This window comes from Ammodytes marinus (genome assembly GCF_949987685.1).
Source record: "Ammodytes marinus genome assembly, chromosome: 2".
Lineage (NCBI taxonomy): Eukaryota > Metazoa > Chordata > Actinopteri > Uranoscopiformes > Ammodytidae > Ammodytes > Ammodytes marinus.
Window position 1 is genome coordinate 27,260,834 of NC_137231.1, and position 21,459 is coordinate 27,282,292.

At 44.0% G+C, this 21,459-nt stretch overlaps 1 protein-coding gene across 2 annotated transcripts in view; it reads left to right on the forward strand.

Moving 5' to 3' along the window:
- The window catches only part of notch1b (notch receptor 1b), a 40,522-nt gene extending 20,042 nt beyond the window's left edge, over nt 1-20,480 (forward strand). Inside the window, exons 10-34 of one of the 2 annotated variants that reach the window (XM_080043618.1) lie at nt 680-793; nt 1,003-1,236; nt 1,332-1,442; nt 2,635-2,827; nt 3,093-3,238; nt 3,435-3,548; nt 4,286-4,405; nt 4,800-4,952; nt 5,075-5,303; nt 5,865-6,066; nt 6,234-6,387; nt 6,503-6,687; nt 7,429-7,561; nt 8,295-8,552; nt 9,103-9,215; nt 9,563-10,134; nt 10,469-10,912; nt 11,307-11,455; nt 12,985-13,198; nt 13,538-13,628; nt 13,840-14,005; nt 15,407-15,705; nt 17,128-17,275; nt 17,387-17,484; nt 17,614-20,480. In XM_080043618.1, coding sequence (XP_079899744.1) covers nt 680-793; nt 1,003-1,236; nt 1,332-1,442; nt 2,635-2,827; nt 3,093-3,238; nt 3,435-3,548; nt 4,286-4,405; nt 4,800-4,952; nt 5,075-5,303; nt 5,865-6,066; nt 6,234-6,387; nt 6,503-6,687; nt 7,429-7,561; nt 8,295-8,552; nt 9,103-9,215; nt 9,563-10,134; nt 10,469-10,912; nt 11,307-11,455; nt 12,985-13,198; nt 13,538-13,628; nt 13,840-14,005; nt 15,407-15,705; nt 17,128-17,275; nt 17,387-17,484; nt 17,614-18,987 — 6,014 coding nt within the window. In that variant the 3' untranslated portion in view covers nt 18,988-20,480. The remainder of the gene's footprint in view (nt 1-679; nt 794-1,002; nt 1,237-1,331; nt 1,443-2,634; nt 2,828-3,092; nt 3,239-3,434; nt 3,549-4,285; nt 4,406-4,799; nt 4,953-5,074; nt 5,304-5,864; nt 6,067-6,233; nt 6,388-6,502; nt 6,688-7,428; nt 7,562-8,294; nt 8,553-9,102; nt 9,216-9,562; nt 10,135-10,468; nt 10,913-11,306; nt 11,456-12,984; nt 13,199-13,537; nt 13,629-13,839; nt 14,006-15,406; nt 15,706-17,127; nt 17,276-17,386; nt 17,485-17,613) is intronic. The other variant, XM_080043619.1, reaches the window with a different exon arrangement.
- The last annotated feature ends 979 nt before the right edge of the window (nt 20,481-21,459 follow it).

Sequence of the window (21,459 nt, forward strand, 5' to 3'; positions counted from 1 at the left end):
GCTGGTTGATTTTGAATGACAAGGATTATGAATAGTGGAGGGGTCGAAGGTCAAGCCTTTAGAGGCGGGTAGGGAGTGGTGGGGGTGTAGTGGAGAAGGGGGTGAAAGCAAGACAGGAGAATGCACATTGTGATGGAAAAGTTTTTGGGGGACAAAGGAGGCAACGGGCTCAGTTTGGCGTTGCGTTGTGCAGACAGGCCCTCCTTTGTCTCTCAGCCCTTGGTCAGGAGGCCTCGCAACTTTCATTCTTCCCTCATTTCTTCCCCTCTGTCTCCCCTCCCCCGCCACGTCTGCTTTTGGAGTCGCGCTGAAAAGAAATGAAAGGAGAAAATTGAGAGTTTGTAGTGTTGCTAATTAACATGCAGATTTTTGATTCGTTAAGAGCTCTTTATAGTATGGGCTCGGGATTATGAGTAGGACTGGTTTGTAATGGTGAGAACACAGTAGGCATGTCTATACAAACAAGCACGCACATGCACACACGCACACACACACACACACACACACACACACACACACACACACACACACACACACACACACACACACACACACACACACACACACACACACACACACACACACACACACATACATAACACACAAACATATGCTCCCTCTCTCTCTCTCTCTTCATGCACAAGTGCACACAGTAACACCCTCTTGTTGTTTTTTCCAGGCTTCACTGGGAACTATTGCCAGATAGACATCGACGAGTGTGCCAGCACGCCGTGCAAAAATGGCGCCAAGTGCACAGACGGCCCCAACAAGTACACCTGCGAGTGCACTGAAGGTATACAAGTTTAACAAAAGATGAAAAAGGTTTGACAAAAGATGAAATTAGACGCCCCTCAAAAAAAGGGAGTGGAAAGTTTGGAATTGTTAGAAGTAAACCAATCCGTGAAATATACCCTATTTACAGTAAAAAAATAAATAAAAAAACATGACAAGGCAATAAGAATAAGCACAAGAGTTTAAAAGAAAAATAACTTTTTTTGGCAGGTTACTCCGGAAGACACTGTGAGAGTGACATCAACGAGTGTTACTCTGACCCGTGCCACTACGGTACCTGCATCGACGGCCTGGCCTCCTTCAGCTGCCAATGCAAACCAGGATACACCGGCCGACTGTGTGAGACAAACATCAACGAGTGTCTGAGCCAGCCGTGCAGGAACGGAGGCACCTGCCAGGACAGAGAGAATGCCTACATCTGCAGCTGCCTCAAGGGCACCACAGGTAAATGCTTCACAAATACATAACAAACATAGATGCAAACACACTTTTTTATTATTTCTTTATTTGAGGTTACTGAAAATATTTTTTTTTGACAGGAATCAACTGTGAAATCAACATTGACGACTGCAAGAGCAATCCATGCGACTACGGGGCCTGCATTGACAAGATCAATGGCTACGAGTGTGCATGCGAACCAGGCTACACAGGTAAGCAACTACACGAAAAAGTTTGAAAAATTGTGGGTGAGAATTCAGCATTACCTCTGTGCCATCTCATCCCTTCAAAAGCCAAACGTAAATAATAGAAACCTTCACATGACAAAGGTTTATACATATGATCCTTGAACAACAAATATTATACAAGAGAAGACTTGTGTGTACGCATATGGAAGCTCAATCCCTCTCCCGATTGAATCATTTCAGATCTTTCATTTGCAGAAAGGCTCTTTGGGCTGCAAGGTTGATTACAGACAGGTTAAAACATGGCTGCTGTCTCAGGTGACCAGTAGACAAACTAAGTGTTTGATGTGGAGCATTGGAGGATGGGACATATGGACTGGAGTAGTGTGTGTGTCCCGATGGGGAGTGGGGAGGGCGGCAGATGGCGAGTGGAGTGAGCACGCTCCTCAGAGGCCGGTGTCACTTTTCCAGCTCCACCCTGTCCCCAACCTGCCGCTGGTCGGACACGCTAGCTGCCCTCCCCCACACAAAGAGAGGCAACACACAACCCAACTCTGGCACACACGGTCACCTGGGATTTGGAGCAGGAGAGAAAAGATTACCTGAAAGATTTTCTGAAAGTTGAGCTTTTAAAAGCTTGGAAGCCGGCCCCTTGCTTTAAAGCTAAATGGGCAGCCTTTATGCTATGCGTGGCACCAGGCTGAATGGCGTCAACGCTTCAAGTGGCCGACAAAGGCCGACTTAAAACCCCTCATGTTTCTGGAAAGTGATACATCCACTGAACTGAGATATAGACTTCATTGTGTGGCGGCTTTTTTGTCTTTTTTTTGTGTGAGTCTGCGTTGTATATTTAAAATAATGGCCTACTTCAAATAGAAAGCAATGCAAAGTCGTCCTGTTGACAGGTGTTGTAGGAAGTAATGTAGGATAGTTATTTCAAAGCCACTGTGTATATTATGCAATGTGATAACATCATTTAAAGGAATAGTTTGACACTTTCATTCATTCCAAATTGCTGAGAGTATCATGAAAAGATCAATAGTATTGTCATATCATCGTATTTCAGTCTTTATGCTAAGCTGAACAAATCGGCCACTACACAAATAGCACCAACTTTCAGCAAGACAGCAAATAAGTGTATTTCTTTGCCAATATGGAGGACTATAGCTGTGAGACTCCTTACAGAAAATAAGCAAAATGTCCTCTCCTTTCTTTTCAGGTACCATGTGTAACATCAACATAGACGAGTGTGCCATCAACCCTTGCCACAACGGCGGCACCTGCATCGATGGCATCAACGGCTTCACCTGCGTGTGTCCCGAGGGTTACAACGATGTCACTTGCTTCTCCCAGGTCAACGAGTGCCTCAGCAACCCCTGTATCCACGGCCACTGTGAAGACCAGATCAATGGGTAAGGCATCTGCAGAACGGTCCAAGGTGTTAGATGTTGTGGTACCATGTGTTTCATGTAGAGCTTTTGAATGTTGTACAACTATCAGATAATGATTATGAGTTATGAGACATTACATGCTAGCTTTCAATACTTATTTGAACAAATGTCAGTGGGTATCAAAAAAGTGTTGACATTCAGTACCAGGCCCTACAAATAAAACCCTGCTGAATGTATCTACGTGGATTTATCACTGACTTTTTTTCCAACATTGTCCTCCCAACAGCTACAGGTGCCTGTGCGATTCCGGCTGGAGCGGTAAAAACTGTGACATCAACACAAACGAGTGTGAATCCAACCCATGTATGAATGGAGGCACCTGCAAGGACATGACCAGCGGATACGTTTGCACCTGTCGCGTGGGCTTCACCGGTCAGTATATTCATGTCATGTTGATGAGGGTGTGTGTGTGTGTGTGTGTGTGTGTGTGTGTGTGTGTGTGTGTGTGTCAATGTTGTGGCCTGTACTGTATAGCTTGTGTTTGTCACCCATGTCACACTTCCCTCATACCACCACTTGACTGTTGACCTTTAACTTAAACTTAAGCGTTTGTCCGCTCTTACCGCAGGCCCCAACTGCCAAACCAACATCAACGAATGTGCCTCCAACCCCTGCCTCAACCAGGGGACGTGCATTGACGACGTCGCAGGCTACAAGTGCAACTGCATCCTGCCTTACACCGGTATGAAAAATATTATTGGAAATATTTGATATGCTCATGTGTTGGCATGATGTTCTGTTCTGGTATTTCCTTGCTTGGGCGGGAAATACCTTCCCACAACCTGTGTACTTTAAAGTTACGGGGCAAAGAGGAAAAACGTGCGACATATGAACTAACTGTCCACTAAAGTTCAGCAGCAAGACTTCCTCTGGGCTCAAAGACACAATCTGCCATAGACGAATATCCTTGATAAGAGAGCTGGAAAATATTTTGGTGTCATCTCACTTACTACTTGACAAAACAGATAATGATGGGAGGGCTGAGGGCAAATATTCTTGTATTTGTCTAGTCGTCTTTTTCGGAAAAATCCACAGGACTTAGTTTAATGAAAGGCCACTGCTTGTAGCTGTGGGGTGGGAACGGGTTGCTTGACACATTTCCTGTTTGCCTGCTTCCTGTCTCACAGAACAGCAAATGGCTTCACAATGGCCGGAAAGTGGAGCCGGCTTCCTGTGCGAGCCGTGTGTTGTGGAAAGAGATAGGGAAATGTCTCCGCAGGCCTTTAATATTGACAGAACCTGGCTAAAATCTTCTGATAGCAACTGATTGAAAGATGACTCTGTGTCTATTTGGGTTGGGCTATCTCCAAGTTCATGACTCCTCTACATGATATCATACGGGGAGGCTTAAAGTGAAAGACAGTTTGTTATTAAATGTGTTCTTTAATACAGCTGTGCTCCTGTGTTTGTGTGTAACAGGAGAGAACTGTGAAACCTTGATGGCTCCGTGCAGCTCCAGACCCTGCAAGCATGGAGGCCAGTGTCAGGAGTCTGAAGACTATCAGAGCTTCTCCTGTGTCTGCCCTGAAGGATGGCAAGGTGAACATTGATATGTGCATAAACACCTTTGTCCTACATGAACTATTTATTTATAGTTTTCAGTTCAAAGGCTGCACAATTCAAGTACATAACTTCCTTGTTCAAATATGTTCTAATTTATTTCAGTATGTTCTTCAAGCACAATTAATGGAAACATAATAGTAGTGCATATTTGTAATGATCGATGTGTATTTATATATGGATAAGAATATTGACATGATTGCATGATTTTTTTAAATCTGGACTCAACACACTCAGAACCACATACTAACCCTCCAGGGAAGCAATTAAGCGTTGTCTTATCGCATCCTGTTACCCATCTGTACTTGATTTGTGCCACTACTCAAAGAAAGAGGGAAATTTAAAGTCTGTTTCTCTTTCCACCCCTTCCCAGGCCAAACCTGTGATCAGGACATCAAAGAGTGTGTGAAGAATCCCTGTCGCAACGGAGCGACCTGCCAGAACACTTTGGGCAGTTACCGCTGCGCCTGCAAACCGGGCTTCGCTGGACGCAACTGCGAAACCAACGTCGATGACTGCAAGCCCAGTACGTTCCCCAGTCTCTCTCTGCCTTTACTTCTTATTCACAAGCTAATACCACACAGACACCAATACTGCAAAGACCTTTACACACAAGCTAAGTTGAATGCCTTATTTCTCCTCCCACAGACCCCTGCAGTAACGGAGGCCTCTGTAAGGACGAGGTGGATGGCTTCCTGTGTACCTGCCTGCTGGGCTTCAGGGGCACAAAGTGTGAGGAGGACATCAACGAGTGCGAGAGCAACCCGTGCAAGAACGGAGCCAACTGCACCGACTGCGTCAACAGCTACACCTGCACCTGCCCGCCAGGCTTCAGTGGAATCCACTGTGAAAACAACACTCCAGACTGCACTGAGAGGTAGCTCACACACCACAGAGGGTCAAAATAGCATCACAAGCTATTAAGAGCTCAGACTTTCATATTCAAACCACCAGACAGATGGGTGGACACTGGTCATCGGGTGTATTTATTTACACAGTGAGGGCATCTGTTCAGGACAACAGGTTCACTTTCATCCACTTGTTCACTGTAAACCTCATTTTATTGCCCACCACTGCCCCCTCTGGTGGAGTGTTGATGTACACCAGCTGACTTCCACATCTCTTGTATTACCAGCTGTCCCATAAACAGCAGGTTAAGTAGCCTGTGCTCCAAATGAGCTTGTAACTATAAAGTTTAAATGCCAGGCTGGTTAACCCCAAATGTAATAAGTGCACCTACCATGTGGGAAAAGCTGTGAGTTTGAGAACAAAAAGAAAAAAACAGATGTTATTAGTTTACTTTATGTGTACAAATCAGAATTTGCCTTCATCTCAGATGATTAAAGTTTGACTGATTGGCCTTCCCCCTCTCTGCAGAATACTTTTACCCATTTTGGTGAATATCATACAAACGTTCTTTACATTTTTTTCTGTGCAGCTCCTGCTTCAACGGCGGCTCCTGTGTGGATGGTATCAACACTTTCATATGTCTATGCCCGCCGGGCTTCACCGGGAGCTACTGCCAGCATGACATCAACGAGTGTGACTCCAAACCCTGTCTGAACGGAGGCACCTGCCAGGACAGCTACGGCACCTACAAGTGCACCTGTCCAAATGGATACACAGGACTCAACTGTCAGGTAGGTGGAAAGAGTGGGACTCAAGGTTGAGTTTGTATTTGTATTTTTTTTTTTTTTGTGTTATGTTAAAAGATGCAAAGCTGTTAAGGCAAAACACTAGGTAAATGTGGTGTTTCTAGATAGGGTGTTTCTATAGCCTCTGATTTCTGTTTACTTGCACCGTTCAGAACTTGGTTCGTTGGTGCGACTCTTCGCCCTGTAAGAACGGGGGAAGATGCTGGCAGAGGGGAATCACCTACAGCTGCGAGTGTGTGACCGGATGGACAGGACTTTATTGTGACGTCCCAAGTGTCTCCTGTGAGGTGGCAGCCAAACAGAGAGGTATGATAGGAGTGACTCCCTCTGAATGAAATAGTGTGTTGATTAAAATGTTTGTTCAAGATACATTAAAAAAAGAACAACCCCTAAAGCCCACTGTCTCTTCCTGTCTGGATAGGAGTCGACGTGGCCCATCTGTGTCGGAACTCTGGTCAGTGTCTGGACGCAGGGAATGTTCACTACTGCCACTGCCAGGTTGGATATACCGGGAGTTACTGTGAGGAGCAGGTGGACGAATGCACCCCAAACCCCTGCCAGAACGGAGCTACATGCACTGACTTTTTAGGTGGATACTCATGCAAGGTAAGGAAACTATGCCCCAGTTATAAAAATAAAGAAAATGCTGCTTAAATAAGAATTTAGAAATTAAGTCATTGCAATCTCGTTATGTCATATTTATCAGAATGCACCAAGTCAAAACTCAAACTATTGTAATGTTTAATAAACAGTTGGATATGTAATTTTATCTCTTTTACTAACTTCTCCAGATATAATTTAACATGATTTTGTCTTATGACTTTTTCCCGGTGAAAATCTAACCAATCATGCGGGTTTGTTTTAATTAGTTTAGTAAAATATGTCTTAAATGCCACTCTATTTGACATCTCAAATGTCTTATTCATTTTCTAACGTCAGCAAACCAGCTCACCACATTTAACAATTTTTTAAAAAAATCTCAAATCTCCGTTTTGTATGATTGGTTTAAAGCTCTGGGTGTACAGCAGGCATCTTTTATGCTGTAGCAACAACCCTAGCCTCTCCTAATGAAGAGGCCTGCTTTATAGATAGAACACAAACAGCTTGGTTATGTTAATCTGCCCTGGAAAAAAAAGAGGGATCAGCTGGCCTTGGCAGGACGGAGGCCAGAAAACAGCCAGGTAAACAAAAAAACATCTTTGTTCCATGTCAGAAATTGATCCGACTTTCCCCTCTCTTCTTCCTCTGCCTTCCTTTTCTTCTATCTCTTCTCTCTCTCTCCCTCTCTCTCTCTTTCTCTCTATCTCCCTCTCTATCTCTCTCTCTATCTCTCTCTCCCTCTCTCAGTGTATACCGGGCTATGTGGGGACCAACTGCTCGGACGAGATCAATGAATGCTTCTCGGCGCCGTGCCAGAACGGGGGCACCTGCATTGACCTGATCAATACCTACAAATGCTCCTGTCCCCGGGGAACCCAAGGTCAGCAGACCCCACGCACACTCCTCCGCACCACTCTGCCTCTCTCCATCCTCTCCTGCTTGTCTCCACACTTCATTAATTAGGCCTGGACAGCAGCCGGGACATGTCTGAAAAAAAACTCCTCCTCCCGTCCTATCCTCCATCCCCTTCCCCTCACTTGTGAAACACGCCATTGATTTTTCTCTCAGACGTAAAGTGTGTGTGGGTGCTTTTAAGTCAGCCCCAAAATGCCAGTGGAGTTCGGTTCATCCCATGTTGTTCCAATTTTTACTGAAAAAAGAAGCAGATCAGTTTTATCCAAATAACACCAAAGTGTATCAATGGGGTGTACAGCTAAATAGTCTCTTTTACAGTGAATGTGATTTAGAAAATGTGAATGGAATGCTGATAATGGGTCCAAAAGCTGATTTTTGTATGTTAAATGTATTGTTATATTTACTAATATTTTGATAAGCACAATTTTTGGAGCACAAATGATGAGGCCCTACCATTTAATAACATCAGTCTGCACTCATTAATGACTGAATTACTGAGTGAGAAGCGGTTGAGGCAGGTAGTGTGAAAACATACCAGTACAGTAGACGTAATGTCTTATCACAAATAACCTACTCTAAAGGATTGAACATCACAGAATCAGTTTTGCACAAAAAAAACATCAAGTCAACATTTTCCCTTTGTGTTATATCAAGTAATAACATTTCTTGTCCCTGTTCCTTGCCTTCCCCTCCCTCAGGTGTGCACTGTGAGATCAACCTGGACGACTGCAACCCGTTCACAGACCCGGTCACCAAAGAGCCAAAGTGTTTCAACAAAGGGAAGTGTGTGGACAGAGTGGGAGGCTACCACTGCACCTGTCCTGCTGGATACGTAGGGGAGCGCTGCGAGGGAGACGTCAACGAGTGTCTGTCCAACCCCTGTGACCCGCGCGGCACACACAGCTGCATCCAGCTCACCAACAACTACCGCTGCGAGTGTCGCACCGGATACACAGGTAAACGGGAGGGAAAAGTTGGCAGACATTTTCACATCAGCTTAGAGAATGAGGAAAATTTAAGTGTGGTGCTGTTGAGTTTTCTACATTTGATTCCTTACATAGTTATCCCATTTATTTTGATCTTATTGTAAGATTACAATACGTTTTAAAAAAAAATTACGAACGTCCACCTCTGTTGAGGTTCCATACATTTTTATTCTGTGACTGTGTGTGTGAATATGTACATCCTCTGTTTTTGCTTTGGTCAAGAAAGGTTGCTTTATTGACCCATAAAGATATGACATTGAGCTGCTAACCTAAACTTGAACTTAAACAAAGATCAATTAAGATTGACTGAAAATTTTACTACTATTTGATCGTAAAAAGCCATTATCAAGCAAACGTATCTTACCACATTTTATTGGCCCAAAGGTATTAACTAATCGAAATATTGAAATCAATAAAAAAAAATCAGCATAAATTGAAATCACAGTTGAAAATGTAGAGATGTTTTTTTTTTTATCATCAACGTAATATGATCAACATTTTGTGTCTGACTCTTCTGTAGGTCAACGCTGTGACACGGTGTTTGATGGATGTAAGGGAAAACCCTGTCGCAACGGAGGGACCTGCGCCGTGGCCAGTAACACCCCACATGGCTTCATCTGCAAATGTCCTCCTGTGAGTATACATACATACACGCACACACACACACACACACACACACACACACACACACACACACACACACACACACACACACACAAAGGTCGAGGACATGGTATTAAACCACATTCAGCCCAGATCCTGACTATGCTAAACAAGGAGCCCCAAGCCATCCTGCCAATAAACCTTTTCTAACTTGCTGTAAAATTAAGGATTTCCAACCCAATAGTCAAAACAAACACAGATACATTCTAAGATTCTCAAAAATGAAATTATTGCGCTCTGAACAATTGCCTTAAATGAAAAACAATCCTATTGAAAATTCCTAATACAACAGTTTTTTTGCCCCCCTCTTCTCATAGGGCTTTACTGGCTCCACGTGTGAATACGACGCCCAGGCCTGCGGCAGCCTCCACTGCCGTAACGGAGGCACCTGCATCTCCGACCACAAGAGCCCCAGGTGTCTGTGCCCGCCGTCTTTCACGGGGCCCGAGTGCCAGTATCCCACCGACAGCCCGTGTAACTCCAACCCCTGCTACAACGGCGGCACGTGCGAATACACCTCCGAGGCGCCGTTCTACCACTGCGTCTGCCCCACCAACTTCAACGGCCTCCGCTGCCAAATCCTGGACTGGGACTTCCAGGGAGGGTTCGGCCACGACATCCCCACGCCGCCCGAGGTGGAGGTGCAGTGCAACGTGCCGCAGTGCGCCGAGGCCAAGCACAACAAGATCTGCGACGTGCTCTGCAACAACCACGAGTGCGGCTGGGACAACGGCGACTGCTCGCTCAACTTCAACGACCCATGGAAGAACTGCTCGGCCGCGCTGCAGTGCTGGAGATACTTCAACGACGGCAAGTGTGATTCACAGTGTGACAACGCCGGCTGTCTCTACGACGGCTTCGACTGCCAGAATCTGGAGGGACAGTGCAAGTGAGTGGTGTTTTGTATATCTATAAATTTGAACTAAAAGATTTGGCAAAATTGCAGATGTTTACCTCCTTTTTCTACAGGCCTTTACTGTAAGTTTGTTTTTGAAGAATCCAGAATAATGATCGTTCAATATTCGTACCAAAAAAGGAACTTAAAAAGGCACTTTCGAAATTATTGAACTGCGTTGTTTCTGTGCCTCAATGTAGAACACCTTAACCTCTATTGTTTTCTAAAGCTTCAAGCCACGAACTTGTTTGGTACAGCAGGGTCTAAATGTATATGAACAGCACATCCAAAGCACTATACCCCTAACTTATTTTTTTTTCTTCTGCAGTCCTCTGTATGACCAGTACTGCAAGGACCACTACGCTGACGGCCACTGTGACCAGGGCTGTAACAACGCTGAGTGCGAGTGGGACGGTCTGGACTGTGCCAACAGCATGCCAGAGAAGCTGGCCCTGGGCAAGCTGGTGCTGGTGGTGCACATCACCCCGGAGCAGCTCCTCAACAACTCCTTCGGCTTCCTGCGCGAGCTCAGCCGCGTCCTCCGCACCAACATCATATTCACCAAGGACGTCAAGGGCGAGATGATGGTCTACCCGTACTATGGCAACGAGCACGAGCTGAAGAAGTACAACGTGAAGCGCTCGGTGGACACCTGGTCCGAGGCTTCTGGCAAAGTGCTGAGCGTGGTGAAGAGGAGCCTGTTTAATGCTCCAGAAGACAGCCAGAGGAGGTGGAGGAAAAAGAGGGAGATGGATAACTTACAGATCAAAGGGTGAGCATGAAGATTTCAAAATGTTTCATTTATTAAAGGTGCTCGAAGGAACGTTCAGTTTTTGTTCATTCTTGCACCCCCTTTGGAAAAAAGCGGTTGTGTTTTTACTACGCCAGGTGTTCCTGATTGAGCGTACCCATGACAAAGGCATTAAGAAAAAACTTATAAAAATAGCATTCTTTGCACTGATGGTCTTGTTTGCTGCTACATGTAATTTATGAGCATCAAAGGAAAAATTGTACTTATTTCAGAAATATCTAAAAGTTCCTTTAAGTATACAGCAATATGTTCAGTTTCAAGTATTCACTGTACAATATAGGTTGTTTGGCATGGACTGTACTAAGGCGTTTGATTTAACATAACCTCTGTATGTGCCTTTCTCTCCTCTCGATAGTTCAATTGTCCACTTGGAGGTGGATAACCGTCAGTGCTTCCAGCAGTCCACAGAGTGTTTCCAGAGCACCAATGACGCCGCAGCTTTCCTCGGGGCTTTGGCCTCCAGTGGCAAACTGGATGTTCCCTACACCATTGAAGCAGTATATAGTGAGTACATCTTATAACATTCTGCAGGACTTAAAAAAAATTGTATGCAGCTACAGTATTATACTAGCACTGCTCAGTTGTACAAGAAATCTACATGAGTTAAAGGACCGTAACCACGGGTATGATGTTGTGGTCAGTAAAAAGAAAATATCACAGACTACATTATATCAAAGTTTAACAAGGACATTTGTTTTTAAACCATTTGACATTTTTAAACAGGCCTAGTTGCTCAAAATATCATTGGTTATTTTCTTGGTCAAAAGCCACTGGTATGATTCCAATAAGAAGGAGAGGACTTCCCAAAAGGCTGAAAACTACACATTAAAACGTACAACAAACCATATTAAACCATTTTAAAATGTGTTGTCATGATCAAAGATATGATCAAGAGCCTCAGGATTGATCAGATAGATAGATTAGAGCAGAGCACAACAGGAGGGTTAAGGCCTTGCTGCAGAGTCCACACACATACATACTCATATACAAGCGGTGAAGACACGTGCTCTTCCACTCAAACTGAGTATCCGCTGCGCCCTCCGGTCGGGTCCTAACCCTAGCACCCTTTGATTGTGTATTTGTTATGCAGCGGTGAACAAATGCAATTGTGAATCTCATGGCCTAAACAATCAATCCTTCCCTCAGTGTGTAAATCCACTGGCTTCAGGCGCCAAAGTGGTTAATTGCTGCAAATCAACTCATCCAACCCCCCTACTCACACAATATAGCACTCTGTCTCTAGCTCTGTCTTTGTCTCTCTTTCCTTACACAGTCATGTAGATGTATACATCCACAGATAACACACACTCTCTCTCTCACACACACACACACACACACACACACATGCACGCACACACACACACACACTTCATCCCACAGTGTGAGGGGCTGCTGCAACCTTCACCTCGCCGAATGTAATACCAGGACTTAATGCATCTCTAAGGGTTTAGGTTGGGGGAGTTTATCATTTCAAAATCGTTAGTGGAGAAAAAAAAGAGAAGGGGAAAGATTGATCGGGAGTGTGCTAGAAGTTGGGAGTCTTTGTTATCTTGAAAATCCTAATAAATCCTTCGTCTTTACAGCTTAAAGCGCGTGCAGTAATTTGAAGTTCATTAATCCCCCTCCTTTTTTCTCTTAAAGAAGAAATGGTAAAGTTGTCTCTTGGCACCCTGGGTTGAAAAGGGAGAAAGGAGGTGGTGGTGTTCTTTTTTTTGTTTCTTTTTTTTTCTTTTTTTATCACGCCCCATCCTTTTTTTTCTTTTTTTTATGAAAAGTGGTTAGCAATTCTGATTATTTCTGAATAGATAGTGGAAGCTAGCTTTACAAACGGTGAGGATCGTCAGTCGACTTTTCGGACGCCTGGCTGCCGGTTGCGGGTGGGTGTTTTGGAGCGGGGGGGAACCGTGGGGCTAAGCAGAGCTGCACTAGCTCTGCTCCAACACTCTGGGCTGATCCTAGGTGTCCTGGTATATTGGTAACCACGTCTTTTTGCCTCGGCCCGTCTTTGACCATGCTGTTCCTTGTTCTACCAGGTGGAGTGGACCCCAAGCCTTCAGCGGAACTCTACCCGATATATTTGGTGGTGGTCGCCGTAGCGATACTGGCCTTCGTCGGAGTCGGGATGGTGGCTGCCCGAAAGCGCCGCCACGAGCACGGGCGCCTCTGGCTCCCCGAAGGCTTCAAGACCACAGAGACGAGCAAGAAGAAGAGACGTGAGCCTGTCGGAGAGGATTCGGTGGGATTAAAGTAAGTTTGTGTTTATTCACCAGTGGCACTCGGTGTCACCTGTTTCATTGTAAGGTCAGGTGAAAGGCTATAGTTCTGAAGGACAAAATGGGTGTAACTGGTGATCAGACAAATTTGGAAAAAGGGGGGGGGGGTTTTGACTGGATCATTAATGATAATGATATAGCAGGTTAAGGTGCGCATTAATTGACTTGTTGGGGCAGAGGGGTGGGGTATGGGCTTAATCAATTGCTTTTGTTTTTCGGCATTGCTGCACCATTAATTGTGAGTCTTTCGGATGGGGTGGAAGCAGCATCAGAGTACGAGGATTTTGACTGTGTTTTTTCTGCGTCATAACAGGCCACTGAAAAACACCTCGGACATTTCCCTCATGGATGACGCCCAGAACGAATGGGAAGAAGACGAACCTTCGGATGCCAAACGCTTCAGGGTATGAAATCAGAAATATTACACACCAACGTAGCTTTTAAGGATTTGGAAATTTTTTCCCATTACAAAAACTATTTTCGGAAATCAAAAATGTCCTAAATTGGAAATTAATTTAAAAATATTTTAATCAAATAAAATGTTTTTCTAATTTATCATTGATTTAAAATTAAATTAACATACTTTTTTGTTACATCTTGCTGCCCCTCTCTTAGCAGTTTGACGAGCAGGCTATCCTGGAGGTGGACAACCAGACGGACCACCGGCAGTGGACGCAGCAGCACCTGGACGCCGCCGACCTGCGGATCCCCTCCATCGCTCCCACACCGCCCCAGGGCGAGATAGAGAATGACTGCATGGATGTCAATGTCCGGGGACCAGGTGGGTGACTCAACACTTACTAAAGGCAGAATCAGTGATTTATACCTAATATTGGTTGATTTTCACTCTGAATGATTTACAAAATACATAATCCAGGATTTACAAAAAAATAAAAAATGAATCAATGTAATTGTTTCATCTTTCAACAAACCTCTAATTGTAAGGGAAGCGGAATAATTTTTCTGAAAAGATTATAACGATTTTAGATAATTCAAGTAACGACACAGAGAAAATCTGTTCTTTTTTTTTTAAACTGCTTCATCTAATTATTATTTAGGGGTGAAGTAGTCTTGAGACCTCTAAGAACACTCAAAATTAATACATTTTGAAAAAAAAAAAATATATTATGCTTTGATAGACCGACCTGCTCACAATTTATGTACACAGAGACACCGTTACTTGTGAGAAGGGGTCACAAGAAGAAAGAGCAATATTTTAAGGGGTGACAAGCTGAAAAAAAGGTCGGGAACAACAGCTTTAGCGAATTGACTTAATAAATACATTTTCTGAACGTTTTACCCTTTTAAAGCGTGTGTCTGGATTTATACCTTGTCTGAACAATTCACATTTCTAGTGTGTGCATATATGCGTTTTATGTGTGTGTGTGCGTGTGCCTGCATATATGTGTGTGTGTGTGCACATGCATGTGTGCGTTTGTGTGTGTGCAATCGCGCATGTAGGAGTTGCTAAATCTCCCATGTCCTCAGGGTAAAGGATCTTCTTCAAAGCAGCCGGCTGAAAGCTAGGCGCCTGGGGGGAAACACTGATTCCTGATCAGATTAATCATTTGACCAGTAATGGGCCACTGTTTTTTCTATTCCACTTTATGAAAACCAATGAAGGCACCGAAATGCAAAATCCAAATTTTGTAGTAAGTGCCAAATTCCCTGAAGAAACGCTATGAAAAATCAAAGTAACAGGGTTAACAACTTGAGAGCACAGTTTTTCCCCCCGCTGAGAATCGATGCACTCGAATCGACCAAATCTGCGAGATCTGGGGCTTGCCATCCTTTTGAAGAGGAGAAAAACCTATTTCAGTCGACTGACTGAGCTGCCTCTCACAGTTAGATATTAATGCTCCGTTTTTTGCAGCAGCCTAGCTTTAGCGATCCCCGGCCTCTATCCCCCAGCTTCGCTTTCCTTCTGAAGCTTCTCCCGCGCCGGGGCCTTGATCAGAATCCGTTATCGAAAAGGAGAGAGCGCGCTGTGATGATTCAACCCAGGCAAACCAGTCAAGTCCACATTCGATTTGTTTTGTGTTGCTTTGTTTTGATCTGCCATGCTGCTTTGAAGTTCAGGCTTCTGTCGTATTATGGCAGTTCCTGGGCCTGTTGCTGTGCTGACCATGCAGTCTCTTGCCTTCTTTTCATAAACCCTTCTCCCTCCCCTCTCTCCCTCCAGATGGGTTCACTCCGCTGATGATTGCGTCTTGTAGTGGTGGAGGTTTAGAAACAGGCAACAGTGAGGAGGAGGAGGACGCCTCGGCCGGCGTGATCAATGACTTCATCTACCAGGGCGCTAACCTCCACAATCAGACGGACCGTACGGGTGAGACCGCCCTCCACCTGGCAGCACGCTACGCCCGCTCTGACGCCGCCAAGCGCCTGCTGGAGGCCAGCGCCGACGCTAACATCCAGGACAACATGGGCAGGACGCCTCTGCACGCCGCCGTGGCTGCTGACGCCCAGGGAGTGTTCCAGGTGGGTTCCCATCTCGCAAAAAAAAAAATCCTAGGTGGTATAGTTAAGGTATTTAGTGGTGAAAGTAACCAAAATTGTTAAAGGCATTGCAAACATTTTAGCTGTTTAGAGCTGCTCAAAAGTATGATTTGCTTATTTTTGTTATTGCTTTTTTTTTATATTTCTGTTAATTGATTATATTTGGGCTTAAGATCTTTACGCGCCCCACACACATCCTACCTCTACTGCGCCTCTACCTCGCGTCTGCGTCTGACTTTTGGTCACAGACTGTGAAATCAACGTAGAGCGAGCACACATCCAACCTCAGACGCACTGCTGAGGCGCGTCGGAGGCACGTCTGCAGCGCCGCTCCCCTTCACCTCAGGAGGCTCGCCTATTTTTTTCTGAGAGCAGCGCGTCTCTCTCGCGTCTCTGTGCTTTAACTGATAGAGAAATACTCTGTTGACAGTCATACCAGCAGCATTCACTCTAGTTACACGTTTACCCGGTGTGTTTATTTCAAAATAAAACATCCCTCAGTCGTATACGCGAATAATCCCTTTATTTCACGATTTAATTGTGCAATCAAAATCCGAGGGATTTAAAACCTAATTTTCAATTAGTTCTGGCATTTCATTTTTGGATAAATGACACATATAGAGATCCAATATAGTGAAGAAATAAAAAAGATCATGATGAGCGCAACAGTTTTCCGTTGCTCTATCTGTGTCTACGGCCTTCTTCTTCCCCGACCACACCCCCCTCTCTCTCTCCCGTATAAATCAGTAAAGTGATTTTTGAAATACTCAGCTGAGAGTCATATTGACTTCATACTGGCAGCTTTCGCTGTAGTTTCACCATTTCCTGGTGTGTCCCCTTCAAAATAAAACTTATAAACCAACAAGCGAAAATATGGCAAAAAAAAAGAAAAAAAATGGCAATGGGGCGCACGGATTACTGTCCAGACTCAATATAAATCATATGCATCATAGATGACATGAAAGAACTTCATTTTTAATGGGAATTATCTATGAAAACTCTATGTAGAAAGATAGGGCTTTTAGAAGCAGCGCTGCAGCAGCAGCTGCTGAGACGTTGCATGTGTGTCCGAGAAAAGTCCGAGAGAGGCAGCAGTAAGGTAAAGCGACGCGCTCCAGAGGTAGACGCAGGATGTGTGTGGGGCGCGTTAGTCAGACAAAACAATCACTTTAAACAAATCAACCTTTACAAATTGTGATCATATTTGACTATTTTCTAACATTTTAGAGACTAGAAAGATAAATTTGTCAATCCGCAGTTTGAACGCATTTACTAGAACTGCTCATAGGATGAATAGTACATTTATTATACATATTTGAGTCAACCTTTAATGTATGAAATTCTGATTATGTCAATTAATTCATGTTTAGTTCATAAGGACTAACCTATTGTTTGTCTCTGTAGATCCTGATAAGGAATCGTGCCACAGACTTGGATTCCCGCATGCACGATGGCACTACACCCCTGATCTTGGCTGCCAGGCTGGCTGTGGAGGGAATGGTGGAGGAGCTCATTAACTGCCATGCTGACGTCAATGCAATCGATGATTTTGGTAAAGTTTTGATACATTGCAGTTTAGTGCTGAATGTAGTCAAATGTTGGAGAGCCTCAAGCAGATCAAAAGACAACTTTGAATCTAATAAACCATCTATTATCTCTTCAGGTAAATCTCCTCTGCATTGGGCTGCAGCGGTCAATAACGTGGAGGCTGCTATTGTGCTTCTCAAGAACGGTGCCAACAAAGACATGCAAAACAACAAGGTATGAAGCAGAACTGTGTCCTCCTCCTCTTAATTCTTCAAAACAATATTGAAACATCCTTTTAAAATAATATTCCTCACTAGTCTGTGGATCTCCTTAACGTGTAATCTCCTTTCTATCTTTCCTCAGGAGGAAACCCCTCTATTCTTGGCTGCCAGGGAAGGAAGCTACGAGACGGCCAAGGTTTTACTGGATCACTACGCCAACAGAGAAATAACTGACCACATGGACCGGCTGCCCCGAGACATCGCACAGGAGAGAATGCACCACGACATTGTGCGTCTGATGGACGAGTACAACCTGGTACGGAGTCCGCACATGCACGGAGGGTCGCTGGGCAACACGCTGTCGCCCACTATGTGCTCGCCCAACGGTTACCTGGGCAACATGAAGCAGGCCCAGCCCATGGGACAGGGACAGGGCAAGAAGGCACGCAAGCCCAGCGCCAAGGGCATCGGCTGCAAGGACGGCAAAGACATGAAGGTGAAGAAGAAGAACTCGCAGGACGGCAAGTCTGGGAGCCTCCTGGACAGCTCGGCCGTCCTCTCACCGGTCGACTCGCTGGAGTCTCCACACGGCTACGTCTCCGATGTGGCCTCGCCGCCCATGATGACGTCACCGTTCCAGCAGTCGCCGTCCGTATCCCTGAACCATCTGCAGGGCATGTCCGACCCACACCTCGCTGTCAATCACATGGTGATGCCAAACAAGCAGGAGCTGGCCCGAATGCAGTTTGACCCTCTGCCGCCGCGTCTCTCCCATATGTCCGTGTCCGGTGCGGGCGGCCCTGGCCCCATAAACGGCCAGTGTGATTGGCTGTCCAGGATGCACGGCAGCATGTCACAGCCGGGCCAGTTCAACCCAATGAGAGGAGGCCCCGGCGGTCAGGGAGGCCTGCCTCACGGGATGATGACCTCGCTCCACAACGGCCATCCCAACAGCGGCCTCTCTCAAATGATGACATACCAGGGGATCCAGAGCACCAGACAGCTGACTCCACAGTCTCACCTCTTGCAGCAGCAGCAAATGCAGCAGCTCCAGAACCTGCAACAGTTACAACAACAACAACAACAACAACAACAACAACAGCAGCAGCAGCAGCAGAGCATCCAGCTGCAGCACCAGAACTCTAACACCACCAGCAGTCAGAACTTCATCAGTGGAGAGCTCGGATCCCCAGAGCTCCAGCAGGGCAGCGGCAACTCCAGCATGCCCATCCACACCATCCTGCCCCAGGAGACCCAGATCATCAGCCAATCAATGGCCAGCACCCAGTTCCTCACCCCGCCCTCCCAGCACAGCTATTCAGGCCCCATGGACAACACCCCCAACCACCAGGTCCAGGTGCCTGACCACCCCTTTCTGACGCCTTCCCCCGGCTCCCCCGACCAGTGGTCCAGCTCCTCTCCTCATTCCAACATGTCTGACTGGTCCGAGGGCATTTCGAGTCCACCGACGAGCATGCAGTCTCAGATCGGACATATACCTGAACAGTTCAAATAAATAGCTTGTGTCTTCTACGCCCCCCTCCCCCAGATGAGCTGCTGTATATATTTTTTTATATAAGAAAAAGGCACTCTTTGTGGAAAAAATAGAAAGTTGTAAACACAGTTTAAATAGGACTTTGTTTTATATGCTTTTATACTAACAGCAACACCTGTGTTTCATCCATTCTTTTTTATTTATTAATGCCTTATTTATACGCATTGCCTGCTTAAAGAAATTGTTCCGGGGATCCATGGTGCTGGGTCAAACGCAGGACAGAGAAAGTCCTTTTAGAGAGACTCTCTTTTAGTTTATTTGTTTCTTTTCTGCAGTGAAGCCTCAGCGTACACACTGGGTATTTATTTCCTTAAGGACTTTTAGAATTTGTCTTTTTTTCATATTATTTCTCAATCTTTGTTTATATTTTGTTATTTCTTTTGTATAATCTTGTTTATAAATAAACATGTGATTAAGGGGGCATTTTATAGAGCACATTTTAAGTTTCAGTGTTATTTTCAATTTGTTGTAAGTGTGGGAAATATTCCAGTCAGTTGATGATAGAAAAAATAATTGTGAATGTTAACAGAGCTCAAGGGTGAAGGAGCTGTTTTTCACAATTCCCCCCCTGTAAAAATATCATGTGATTCTTAGTTACACTCTCTAGAGTTGTGTACATTTCTTGAATCAATGGAACAACATTACGTTGTGCCTCTAGATTTGATCGCCTTCATACGTGGAGATGTGGTGGAGAAGTGATATGTTGTACAGTATACAGCCATCTTGGAGATTGGCAGTTAAGGCAGGCTTGAGTATCTGTTAGTCATGTGGTGTTGGAAAACTGGTCCGTTGGCCACAGTGTATGTGTTGTCCAGAGGGAAAAGGAAACTTTATTTCCCCTCTCCCTCCTATTAGTTTGAGCCTATGGCTGTGTTCTTCCTTTTTGTAAATATGTTATGCATTTCCCTCGTAAGCAAGATTTTGTTTAAGAAATCTGATGTCTTAAGCATGCAATTTTGATAGGTATTGCGCCATTCAACAGCCTCTAAAATGTCAAACAGAACAGAATATATATTTTGTATTTTAATGTCCCTGATGCATAAATAAATTTGAACTATATACAAATAGATAAAATATATTGTGAGGAGACATTTTTCTCATAAAAAGGGAAAATAAATAAATATTGAGGTTTTATAAATTCATATTTATTTACTGTTCTGTAACACATGACAAATCCACTGAGGCAACCATTTGTGCAACACTGAAATGTTTTTGTTAGGTAAAATGGGAAAACTGTTGGTTGAGTTTTAAGTTGTGTGCACTTCAATGATTCGTGAGACGGTCCCTGTCATATAGTTTGCAAAATTGTTATAATTTAAAAAAACAATATTAGGTTGTAGTGAAATTGTTATATTCACAATATGTTTTCTTCCTCTTATAAAATTATAATTTGCAATAAATGTATTTCCCCTTTTCATTTTCTGTCTGTAAAAACGTTTCTTGTTATAATAAAAGGGCACTTGTGTGTCTTGAACTTATGAGAACTGTCTTTTTTTTTCTTCTTTGAATTATCAATATCTTCTAAATATACAATGTGTGAAACAAGGGCTTCACTGGATCTAGTTCACTAACCATAGTACAGGCACATGCTCCTGAAATAAATGGTTATATGTTATTTCATTAATGTATTTATTGTTAAAAATAACAATGACCTTTCTATTCAGATACTGTAGCGGTTTATTTGATATTTTTACATTTGCTAAAGAGCAAGGTAAACAAATATTTTGCATAGTATGTCTCCCTCTAGTGGTGATTTAAATATAGAAATAAATATCACCGTTCACTTACCTTCATGAAAGATCCAGCTACCCAGGCTGTCTCTGCAGCTTTTTCTATATTGTGGAAACAGGTTGCATCAAAACTAGAACAATCTCTACCTGTCCTATCAAAATATCCATATTAAAATCCCATTGGGATCCAGAGCAAACTAATGAGGTACTGCGTCTCCAGTTATCCCCAGGTATTTTTGTTCAATGTGTCCGGTGTTTCTAAATGGAATACTTCCAGACCACATACTGTTTTTTGTGTGCTAATTTGATTAAACACAACGGTTATGCAACATGTGAGCACATAACTGATATTGAATTATTAAATATATTAATATTGTTTTTATAATTATTATTTTTGGACAAAAGGGGCATTTTTAAACATATGGCCTCAAGATCAGGTATCCTAACCGTTAAGCTCTTATTTTGCCATTTGTTTTGTTCAAAAGTGCAAAAACGTTCTAGTCCCATAGAGATAATCTTGGGTTTTACAACATTTTGACAGGCATTTCAGTTTTCTGGCATATTTTGTATTAATCCATTCATTGAGAAACGTATTATCCGATTAATCATAAATCATCCTTAGATAACTGTGTCAGTTGATACATTTCTCTATTAGTGCATATTCACAACCTACTTTTTAATAATATTAGTAGGCCTACATAGT